At 44.4% G+C, this 12,322-nt stretch overlaps 2 protein-coding genes across 2 annotated transcripts; both read right to left on the minus strand.

Annotated features, from left to right (window-relative positions):
* Positions 1-1,004: 1,004 nt before the first annotated feature.
* Positions 1,005-4,313, minus strand: tbl2 (transducin beta like 2). Its single transcript, XM_058626723.1, has 7 exons — positions 4,099-4,313; positions 3,170-3,291; positions 2,794-2,978; positions 2,528-2,679; positions 2,058-2,184; positions 1,750-1,902; positions 1,005-1,648 (listed from the first exon to the last, which is right to left on the minus strand). The coding sequence occupies exons 1-7, from the start codon at positions 4,223-4,225 to the stop codon at positions 1,189-1,191; spliced, it is 1,326 nt and encodes a 441-aa protein (XP_058482706.1). The 5' UTR covers positions 4,226-4,313; the 3' UTR covers positions 1,005-1,188.
* A 574-nt stretch (positions 4,314-4,887) lies between these two features.
* Positions 4,888-12,050, minus strand: pom121 (POM121 transmembrane nucleoporin). Its single transcript, XM_058626719.1, has 13 exons — positions 11,479-12,050; positions 10,791-10,997; positions 10,529-10,678; positions 10,289-10,369; positions 10,016-10,187; positions 9,831-9,919; positions 9,666-9,745; positions 9,430-9,551; positions 9,236-9,335; positions 8,806-9,081; positions 7,179-8,714; positions 6,938-7,036; positions 4,888-6,734 (listed from the first exon to the last, which is right to left on the minus strand). Exons 1-13 carry the CDS (start codon positions 12,048-12,050, stop codon positions 6,634-6,636), a joined length of 3,585 nt encoding a protein of 1,194 aa, XP_058482702.1. The 3' UTR covers positions 4,888-6,633.
* Positions 12,051-12,322: the final 272 nt, after the last annotated feature.

Consider the following 12,322-nt stretch of genomic DNA (forward strand, 5'->3'; position numbering starts at 1 on the left):
TATATATATATATATATACATATATATACATATTTATATATAAATAATAAAATATTATTTTATTTTTTATATTTGATATATTTTGAGTCCTTTTTTCTGACAGAAAGACAATATTTGAAAGCATTTATTATAATCACATCATTATAGTCACAATCTGACACACTTAATTATTCTGTGACAGTGATACAAATGTTTTAGTGCAGTGGTTCACAAACTGTTTATTATACCAAGTACCACCTGAGAAAATATTGAGCTCTCACAGTAACAGCATCATTAAATGTTAAAATACAGTGGTGTAAATAGGTCTCTCTAGGGCTGCAACTAATGATTATTTTCATATTTTATTAATCTGTCGATTATTTCCTTGATTAATCGAGTAATCATTTGGTCCAGAAAATGTCAGAAATGTGCAACTCAAACCTGGAAAGGATGATATATATACTTCACATTGATATATAGAAATTATACTAAGATGGAGCAAGGTATGGGTTGACTGTATTTATTATTTAATATTATTGTTTTGTTGTTTAATACTCATATACATTATATACAGTAGAAGAGTATTTCTGATTTTACCACCAGAGGAAGCTCCCGTACCATGGCTGGTACACGTACCACAGTTTGAAGTTGTTGTTTTCAATAAGTCATTATTTGAGATGAGTCAAATATTGTAGTTAGGCATTATTCTGAGTAAGACACAAACAGAAACTAAGATTTGGAGATAGTAGGTCACAAAGTCAAATTATTAATTCATGATCATTACAATCAAAATCTTTGACATGAAAACACACAATACGTCAATATTTTGAGAAAATGACTAGATTTTATGAGATGAGTCGACAATATTTTGCGATAGCTAATCATTTTGGTACCAAGTAATTATTTTTCAGAAAGTCAGAACTTTGAGATGAGCTTGTACATACATGTAACAATCTGTTGGCCATTAAACTGAATCTGCAGAAGTTTGTATACAAGATTAAAGAGATTGTACAAAAGACATTAGAAAACATTCTCTCAACTCAAACCCTTTTTATTTTTCATTAAAAATATATTCTTTATTAAAACTGCATGCTAATTCCTTTCCTCGCTGACCAGAGCATGTAGTGGCAGAGGAAGAGTTGAGGCTGGGAAAAAGAAAATCACATTCAGTCAGTATTACAATCAGAGTGCATTTGTTTCAGTGCTCGTTTAATCCACAGAAGCAGCGAGCACAGCGTCCAGGGCACTCTGAGCCTCTTTTATCTGCTGCTCCAGTCTCTGCTTCATGGCTTCATTCTGGGCTTTCTTCAGCATGTCCTTCATGTCCCCGATGGCTGCCCTGTATCCCGGGGTGTTGTGAAACACTCTGACAGCTTTGTCGCCGCTGCTCACCAAGAAGCGTCCATTAATGTCAAATCTAAGGTCAGTGATCTCTTCGCTGTGGATGCCGTGCATTTCCTCCTCCAGCTGGCCGCTCGCTGCACTGTACAGAGCCACGTTAGAGCTGTCACTGATGGCCACCACCCGGCCGTCTGGAGACAAGGCCGCCCGACTACCTTCAGATGCCACACAGGGGACAGTCTTCAGGAGGTAGGGATCCTGCTGCTTTTTGTACTCTACATTCGTGTTCCACAGTTTCCATGTACCGTCTTTGGAGACAGTCACCATTCTGATAAATACATCAAAAACATAGACAAAGGCAGTTAATACACTGCATATTAAAATCAACAGTTTCAGTCAGCCCATCATCACTTTAGAAGACGTTGTTACCTGTGAGAGTCATTAGAGAAGGCAAACGAGTGAACCCCAGCAGAGTGGCCCTTCAGGTCGAACGCTCGCACCACCTCCTTGAACTCTCCTCCTTTCCCGAAGCAAACCTCCCACACCTTCACGTCAGGAGTGAAGCCACACGATGCCACAAACCTGAGAACGGAAACAAACGACACACACTTGCATCTCTACCTCAGTCACATTTGATTAAGTACATGGATCACATTATGGGTCACAAAAGACAAGGTTAGGCTAGAGTGACAACATTTTTAAGAGTTTGCAGTGACAGGAGGGGGACGGCGACTGACCTGCCACATGGGGAAATGGAAGCATAAGAATTAGTCATCTGGTTAGTGTTGATAGAGGCTAGTATCTCTCCTTTAAGATCCCAGATGTGGATGCAGGTGTCAGTGGATGCACTCATGATGAACTTGCCTGCAAAGAGGAGAAACAGAATCAGCACTCATGTATTTCTGGCAGGAGCCAAACAAGGAGAAACTGAAAGCATTACTAATCATACTGACTCATGTTAAAGACTCATTTCTCAGCAGTGATTCTACTAACGTGAAACAAGTCACCATGGGATCTTAGAAGCAGCTTGTTGTAGAAGCAGGTGAAGTTGTACTCTCAATAATAAAGCAAATTTAGGTTCTAAACTAACCAAATCAATTAAAAAGTAAATCGTTTTCATGGTGCAGACACCATCAGAACAAAAAAGGGAAAACAAAGACCTAAAGCCGATAACTACAATTCATTGCATACATTCTGTATTGTTTACCTGTCTCTGCGATACCGATGTTGAGAATGGGAGCTTTGTGTTTCTGAGGGAAGTCCTCAGCAGCAGCTTTGAAGCTGAAAGTACCGTCATCCTTCTTGATCATTTTGAAGATACGAATGGAATCTCCATTGGCCAACCAGGTGATGAAGGCCCTACAGTGAAAAGGTGACAGTCAGTATAGGAGGCAGTGGAGGTAACCATCAATCATGTGGCTGTATCCAAAAAACATTGTTATCTAGTTATGAATGTACTGAAGAGGGAGAGACCTAGAGTCTGGGCTGAAGCGGACCAGAGTGGCATGATCCAGATCAACATTAGCTCTCAGACACTTGTGTTCCCGCTCCAGGAAGTCCTTGGTGCTCCAGATCCTGACCGTTCGATCATCAGCGCAGGACGCCAGGTATTTTCCATTACTGCTGAAATCAATACACGTCACATTCCCACCATGAGCCTGAAACGAGCAGGGACACAAATACACAAACTGAAAAAACGGCTTCAGAGAGACAAGGATGCAGGTCACATATACACTCAGCTGTCAGTTCCTAGCACAACTAATGCAGTCCAAAACAAAAGGCCTGTATATCAATATTTTAGTAGAAATTGGAAAAGACGGATACAGTCGGCGTGTGTCTTCCAATTTACCTTCAGTGAGGCTGCCAGCAGAGGATGGCTGAAAGTGTGCTGTGCAGCTTTATCCTTGCGGCTGCGTAGCTTGTCCTGCTTCTGTTTCTTGGGTGCAGCTCCTTTCACGACACTACCTTCAGCTGAGAGACAAACAAAGGTCCAGGGGAGCACATTATTCACAATCATCATGTTACAGTATGAGTAACACACTCCAGTCAATACAGAAGTAGATAACAGTGAGCTGAACACAACTTAATCAGTCTTGATCAGAACCTACAGAGATCTCTCATTGTACAGTTGCTCAAAGTCCAGTGATTAGGTCTCTGAAACTTAAAGCTATGAAGATTGTCATTATATTTTCCATTTCAAACGTGGATTCCGTAAAAGGTTTTGTAAGAAGGCGTTAACATTCATGAGTTCAAGTGTCAGATAGCTTACCCTATAGATCACATAGTGGAATGACAGTAATCTAATAGTGGTGGAACCTAAGTTAGTGATGAAACATGCTCTTATTTTGAAAGGCACTTAGGTGCTCATAATATACTTATACTAATTACTTATACTTATATACTTAGCCTCTTATTTGAATTAAATATGATTTAAAAAACAAACAAACAAAGGTTTGTTCACGATAATTTCCTTAACAGGTAATGAATGGTAATGAATGGTCATAAAAGCCCACGTCCCATTGGTCAGTCAGTGTAACGTCTACTCATTGGTCCACGGAAGCTGACAAGTCTCCAAAGTTGCTTCAGTTTGTCGTTAAGTCCGCGTGTTGCAGTTTGAATGAGACACAGATGTTTTGACAGATGTCACTTTGTGTTCACACTGAACAGACTGCGGTGACGTGTCGCGGTGTAAACGTGTCAGAGCGTCCGACACAAACGGTGAGCGAGTCGGTGACTCAGCCGCGGTTCACGTTAGCTCACTGGACAGCTAGCTCTTACCGGTAAACTCCGCCGCCTGCTCCGCTTCTTGTCGTATTTCTTCTTTCCGCTTGCCCACAGCTAACGCCACCAGGACAACCAGTGCACCCAGAATCAGGGTCAGCGCAACAAGAGCAGACGCCTCCATGTCACAAGCTTTCTGCCACGTACTTCAGGAACGCTTTCTTTTCTATGGTTACAGATAAAGCTACTACCAGGCAGGCAGTAAAAGTGACACGATACACGAGCCGCTGCGCATGCGTACAAATCTCGCTCTTGTTATTTTGACAAATGAGATGAGCGCCAGCCACAGGACTGGGGTGGTACTGCAACAAATGAGTACAAGTCTGGTTCAGTGAGGCTAGTTTGAATTAAACCCATAGATGTTGTTAAAGAAACAAATATCTTTCATTCATTCGTCATTAAAGTGCAGTTTATTATTATTAACTTTTGTTAAAGGGACACTTCAACCAAAAAAATTGTTGTTTTTTTTACTAATTTTCAGAGATATGGCCACCCTGAGACATGTCCCATCAGAGTAAATTGGGATTAAATAAAATAAAATGAAATTGACCATTAAGTTAACATCAGAGTCACTTCCTTCAAAGAAAGTAAAAGCCATACGCAGCTGCAAAAAGTGGACACTGGGCTATGATGCAGTTTTCTGGGGGTGTAGGTTATGGTACGGCCCAGAGAATAAATGATTAGAATTTGAAGTGATGAGGGAAAGTGAACGGTTTTGTGTCTCATTAATGATACCAATTGCTGAACTGTGTAGATGAATGAAAAATTTGGATGACAACATGCTGGTTATTGAAAAAGATTATTTATATGTACTTTTCCATTATTTCAAAAACACTTATTAACCTAGACAAAACTGTGTACATTTATAAAAAGGAGTACAAAGCAAAGTTGTGTGTGAATTTGTACCTTAAACATAAACGGTCATTACGGTTTTCCACTCGCTGAAAGAGTGGAAACCACAAAGCTGCAGAACAAACATGTCCAGTGTTTGTGCGCTCATTGCTTATGCAGCATCTCCACTCACAGTCACTGCAGCGGTCTGTGCACATCGTCTAATGAGAGGAAAGCAAATGAGTGAGACCTCAAAGGGCTGAATGTGTTCTTGCCGGAACATCCATATCCAAAACTCAAGTTTTATTCACTCAAAATTAACCACGAAAAACTTCCATCAACTACTGCTCACATTTCACAAGAGATCGTTACTCTACATGGAAAATATTTCTGATAAAATTACTGACATCAGTGGGCTTGTATTTCTTGACAGAATTTGTCACTTCATTGTGCAAATAAGAGTCGTTCAAGACAACAGAAATCCCTGCATCATAGTGAAAATTATTGGCATGTATTTCTTCCTTTTTTTTGCATTCGATGTTACATCAATGCTGTGTACGCTAGTGTAAGCTTGTGACAGCGACAATTCTGAAATGGGGAGAATGTTTTGTTTTGCACATGTAAAAAAAGAAATAAAGTTGTATTTATTAATATACACCTGTATTAACAGAAGTGAAAAGTAAAGCTGCATCGATCTAGTCAACATGATCCGATGTGTTACTTTTCAAAGACTAAGAATTCAGTGCCTGGGAGTAAAGAGAGGTAGTCTGGCAAAAACAAACATCTCAAAATTGAAAGATGGGATAAAGGTCACATAATGTTTTCACAGGCATGGATTTGAATTGGCTTTGGTTTGACAGCAAAAACAGTAGTCAATCACAAACCCATACTGACTTATTAATTACATCAGTGTTGGCAATCACTACCAAAACAAGGTTGTCCAAAAGGACTCAAGGAATGCTTGCAATGACAAAGAATATGAAACAAGAACACAAAAAAAGGTCTTCACTAACTACATTAAGACATTTACTAAGTTGCCCTTTAGTGCAGACACACACACACACACTCATTTACAGGGTCTGAGAGCCAATTAAAAAAATAATTTAAAATGCACACGTCTCTTAACTTTACATTTACACTGCAGTGTTGTGTACTTTTTCTGACTCAGCCGTGCATTTCACACTACTCAGATTCATTGACAGAATGTACTCAAATATTCATGTAAAAAAAAAAAAAAGGTTTGAGCCAAGGCTCGATGTCTTTGTCTGACTCAACTTTCTCCTCACGATGAACCAATGAGAGTGTCCTCATACTGTAAAAAGGAAAAAGAACTTTGGATATGCTTTTGTTTGGAATCAGACGACTCAATGGTCTTTCCTCTTGCTTCAAGTACTGTACATTGTTCTGGATTCTAACTTTTCACTGCTACATTCCCCTCACAGGGTCGGGTAGTCGTCCAGGCAGCATGAATTCGGCAAGCTGGTGTGCTCTTTCTAACTCCTCTGCAAACACAATGTTTTGGGTCAGCACATCCCATTCAATAAGGGAGGGTAAGGGGGGGGGGGGGGGGGGGGAGAGCAGAGGGCAGGGTGGTGACCTGGTTTGGGGATGTCAAGCTTTAAACAGAGCAGTTTTAGCCCAGTTAGCCATAGCAGCAACAGCTGAAGTCCCCTGAAAGCGATGATGGACACATGTAGCAGGCTACTTCTTCCTATTGTGTTGTCTCCGTGCCTGCAGCCTCTGGCGTGCTCCAGATGGCTTTGATCCGGCACCGATGGAGAAGGAGGGAGTCGCAGGAGACCCTGAAAAGAAAGAAAAACAGGGGACATGTAAATGTAACAGAACAACTCTGACACAACACGCGCACACACACACACACACACACACACACACACACACACACACACACACACACACGCTTACTTGCAGCATATGTGAAAATAGTTTTAGTAGTTGGTAAAATGTCAGTAGGACACAAGCATAACCCCAATCAAGAAGTACCTACCGAATGGAGCAGCATTGAAGCCTTGGACAGGAGTTCCAGGACTTCCAAAGGGAATTGGACCTACAGCAGCACTCTGGCCAAAGGATGGGGTTGATGTCCCTGCAAAGAAACAGCACATAACATGATTAATCTACACAAACTGGGCTAAAAATGAAACATAACAAGTTTTAAACAATTTATGAAAACAACTGACGACACTCTCCCCCCGTATATAGATTTAAAAGAAACACATTTTCCTTACCAAATGCTGATTTGTCAGTAGCAGCAGCCCCAAAGTTGAAGTTTCCCATGTTTGGTGCAGGATTATTGGAGACTGGTGTTCCAAACTGAGGGCATGGCATACCACCACCGAAGTTAAATCCACTGGGAGCAGGCTGAGGACCAGAGGAAGCTGGCTGAGGAGCGGCGCTACCAAATGTGAATGCAGCAGAGGAGGAGTTCTGAGTCTGGGCTGCTGCACCAAAGCTAGGTGCTGCTGAAGGTGCAGCTGCGGGAGCGGCTGAGTTACCAAAACCAAATCCAGTGGAACCAGCTCCAAATGCTGGTTTAGCCGGGGTCCCAAACATTGCTGCAGTTGTGGCAGCAGGAGCTCCAAAATTAAAAGGAGCTGGGGCGGGGGTCGAGGCAGGTGTGGATGATGCTGCACCGCTTCCAAAGTTGAAAGGTTTTGGTTGTGCTGCCGAGGCGCCAAAGGTGGGCTGTGTTGCTGGCGCTTCAAATGATGGCTTTCCAAATGCGAAAGTGGGCTGAGTGGTGGCTGTAGCAGTGGTGGGTGCAGAACTGGTCATGGCAAAGCCCCCGAATGAAACCGCAGTCGCGTTCTGGCTGGGTGCTGGTTGACCAAAGGCAAAAACCTTCTTGTTGGCAGCTTGAGGGTCAGGCTGTGTGACACCAAAGGAAAAGGTACCATTGCTGGAAGCTGTGGTAGCGGCAGCCAGGGCAGGTGCAGCAGGTGCAGCAGATGCAGCAGCAGCAGCAGCAGCAGCAGCAGCAGCAGCAACAGCAGCTGCAGCCGCGGTAGCAGCAGTCGTGGTGGTTGTAACAGCTCCAAACTGAAATGTGCTCCCTGTGTTAGGGGCCTGCACCGGGGCTGAGCTGGTACTTGTTGTGGTGGATGGTGTGGACCAGTTTCCAAAGAAGGATTTCACACCCTGCTGTGCTGCAGGCTGTGTGGTGGTGGTCGTGGTGAGGGAGCTTGTGGAGGTTGTTCCAGTGAGGGTGCTGGTCAAGCTGGGAAACATAGATGAGGCCGCTGTGGTGGTGCTTGATGGAGCACCAAACATTGAGGATGTACTACTTGAGGAGACAACAGGTGCTGGGTTGGTAGTTGAGCGGGACGCAGGCTGTCCAAAAACAGCCCCTGCAGTGACGCCTCCAAAAATGGGCTTGAAATCTTGGACAGGAGGTTTGGTCTCTGGAGCTGATGTAGCTGAGGGGGTAGCGGTGGTGACAGGAAAGAGGGGTTTGAACCCTGAAGACAGCAGAGGGTTTGCGTTACTGACTGACGCGGAGCTGCTGGCGGCTGCAGTCGTACCAGTGACGGGGGCAGAGGTTATAGATGCAGAGAGGGTGTTGCTCTGGCTGGTCAATCCAAAAAGGCCTGCTCCTGCTACAGGTGGGGTGCTGCCGGAAGACTTAAAGACCTGATCAAGAACCTGAGTAAAGGCGGCAGTGGAGGACTGAGACTGGGTGGTGGGAGGTGGCTGTGGGGAATCCAATGCAGTTGTGGATTTCATATTAAAGCCACTAAGTTGCACTGGTGTGGTCGACGCCGGCACTAAGGACAAGAAAGTCATTTACTTAGGTTATGTATTTTGCAGAAGACTTCAGAACCTCCCTCAGACACATGTTTGGTGAAGTGATCATACCTGTGGTTGTGCTGGCAGCAGATGTGGAGCTTGCAGGAATGTGGGTCTTCATCTTCAGAGCCTCCAGCAGTGGGTTGGAAGCTGTGGGTGCTGCACTCACACTGATGCTTGGGCTGGGATCCAGGTTGATGACTGGGGTGGCAGAGCTGGATGCTGTTGGCAGAGGAGCTGCTAGAAGGCTGCTCAGGGTGGTTTTGGAGGTGGTGAAGCTGGTAGAGGAGCCAGGCTGAGTGGAAGTGGTAACAGGAGGAGAGACAGTCTTCTCCGGCTCTGGTGCTGAAGAAGAATACATTGACAGGACGGGGGTTTATATAGTCACTCAAGACTGGTCAGGACTAAAAGTTGCAGGGAGCAGCCGCACATCCCGTGTTTAAGTTTGTATTCTCAAATAAATTAAAACAGACTAATTTTTTTGGCTCCATCAACTCACCAGGTGTCTCCAATACTTTCTGGATCTTGCTAATGGCAGCCTTTTTCTCTTCATCCAAGTCTTTCACAGTGATGCTGTAACCAAGCTCCAAAGGTGGAGGCTGCCAATCAATAAGCACAGAGAGCGACACTTTAGCACACAAGTATAAAAATGAAGGTTTCTGGAAACAAGACGTCTGCAGGTGTAGCACTTACCAGAGAAAATTGATCATCCCGGTTGCTTGACACCAACTGGATCTTCCTTTTTCTCTTCCCACCACTACCAATCGAGTCTGTCGACGCACTGACAGGAATCTTGGGGACTGGAGTCAATTTAGCTGCAACATATATCATATAATGATGAATCTGAACCACATGGCTTTGAGATTAATATCACCAAATAACAAATCATAGCATCTACGTCTGCACAATAATTTCTATACATGACTTACAAGTAACAGGTGTCTTGACAGAGGCCGCCTGGTCTGACCTCCCTGAGGAGGCCGAGCTGGGAGACTGCCCGTCATCCTCTCTGATAATGAAATCACGAGTTAAACATGTGAAGGTGGAATAAAAGTAGATGACTTGGTCCAGCAGAAAAAACAGTGTCCATTTACCTAGGCTTTTTGGAGATTCCCTCTGGAGTCTGAGAGCGAGACGATCCAGGGCTAGAGAGAGGGGAGCTGTGTGCTGATGTTTTTTTCCACTGTGAGGACAAACACAGAGCTCATTTTAGAAACTAAACTACTGCACATAATCTCTGCAAGGCCACATGTACTGTGAAACAGCAGGTAGGTGTTACCTGGCTAAAGCCTTGTGAAGAACTGTAGGAGCTGAGGATGGCATTTCTCATGGACCCCGGGGTTCCCCTGGGGGCGTGGATCGCACTGCCAGAGCTAATGGAGGAGGTTCGAGACCTCTTCATGATCGACTCCTCTGCCAGTGAGGTCATCCCTCTCTTCAGACTTCCTGGCCTGGGGAAAAACGGGAAGCATTCATACGTGCATGCTATTCTTCATATAGTGCTTCAGGCTTTTAATAATCCTTGAAACTCAAAGACAAGAGCTGCACTCACTTCGGGACCAACTGCGATGGGGCCCCATTGGGCAAAAGAGGCTCAAAAGCAGAGTGAGCACTTCCACTGCTGTCATTGCGTCTGGGGAAATCAAAACAGATTATTAAGATATCTTAGTACATTGGCCACCAACCAATCAAGGTCTGCAATATAAATATACTACTTTGCTTAAGATTGTCAAAGTAGTATCAGTAAACAGTGTTCACATGTTGCCTTTCAGACACGGCTTCACCCTGGTACCTTCGTTTGCTTCTCTGCTCACACGTGAAGCTCCTATCCTCATCCTCCACTTCTCTCTTGCGGCTTTCCTTCAACACCCTGAGGACACTTTCTCTGGAGCAGGGATCTACAGGGGCCCTGGGGAGCCCAGCGCAGCCCAGATGGTCAAAGCTTAAAACAGACAAATGCAGCTTCTGTTAGAATAAGCTGTTGAAAAAGTATGATTACACTAACCCTCAAGTGAATACAATGTCTGACCAACAGTTAGCATCCATGTACACACCTGGGGGTGTTGTGGATGGGCCTGGCAATCTTCACAGTGACAGGACTGTGAGCAGTTGGTGAGTTTAGTGGACTGAGGATGTTCTTCTTCCTGAAGCCATCCCACTTGACAGGCGGTAGGATTCCCACAGAAGACATACCTGGCTGCTGGAGGGCGTAGTGGCGCTGTGGTGTTATGGTGAACCTGCCCACTGTGCCAGGAGGCTCCCTACCAGAGAAAGAAAAACACTATGATGCAAAATGTACACGTTCAAAACACACAAAGATTCAGACTGTGCAAAAAGCAGGTGTCATCTGTTGCTGTGTAGCATGATCAAGTACATTTAGATTATACTAAGAAGTTTTAATAGAGGAATACACACAAATTAAGTTGATCCATTACATTATGTTGAAAGTGTCACTTGTGCAAGTCTACGACTTAAGGCCATTACAATACAATATTGTGAGGATGTGTATACAACCCTTGAGTATGACACAAGTTAAATTATTCAAAAATTGAGAATACCACAAAGCCGAGCATGGCGATAGGCTTTCATAGGCAACTAGAAGTGTTGATTGTGACGATACAACGCGTTCAAAGGTTAACGGGTCAATAATCGACACCCACAAACCAGCCGAGCTTTTTTTAAATAACGTTACCGCCTCCTAACGGCGCACGTTGCTACAGCGTGGTGTGATTACAAACATACCCAGCGAATGACAGCCTCCGGTTTGGAGTGCAGACGGCATGGTTGGGTCTGGAAAGCTTTTCCCGCAGCTGCTCTCGCGGATTTCTGCCTGCCCTCGGCCTCACGAACTCCGCAGCTGGGCTTTCGGGTTTCCCGATGTAGCTACCCATGAGGAAATCCCGAGGACTAAAAAGAAACGAGTCACTTGCCAAGGACTCCTTGCGATAAATCCCAGTTTCGGCGGGCCTTTGTCTGAAGCGTCCCCCGGTTTCCCGGTGCTCGGCTCTGTCGCCGCTACTCTTTGTTTTCCCCCGTGTGGCCACCGACACGCCGGTCACCCCCCAACCCAGCAACCGCCGCCCGAGCGCAGCAGGGTCCCTCAGTCCAGCCCGCGGATTGAGGCCTAACCTGGCGGGAAGCGGTTCTCCGCTATGGCAAAAACACACTAAACAAACACCGGCAAGAATTAAAGTGACGTAAAAAAAGGCTGGGATGTAATATAGAGCCAGAAAAACTACGACTAGAGACGAAATAAGCGCTAAACGTTTCTCTCTAGGTGACATGGCGGCAGCGCGCCGCCGGAGGATTCTCATATCCCGTCATGCTGCGCGCTTCTGGTGCTTCTTCTTCTTCTTTGGATTCTTTGGATGCTGCAGTGTCAGCGCCATCTACCGGATGGGAATTTGTGGCACAAGAAACAGAGCGTAACCAAGGGTTTTTAAGGAGTAATGAAATATTCTACTCAAGTAAAAGTACCACTAAAGTTAGATCGATAAATATACCGTTTTACTTTAAGTATTGGTCTAAAAATGTACTCAAGAGTAAAAGTTATTTAGCTACCTTTGTAATAAGGTTCTGTCTTGTG

The sequence above is a fragment of the Solea solea genome, chromosome 4 (assembly GCF_958295425.1).
Source record: "Solea solea chromosome 4, fSolSol10.1, whole genome shotgun sequence".
NCBI lineage: Eukaryota > Metazoa > Chordata > Actinopteri > Pleuronectiformes > Soleidae > Solea > Solea solea.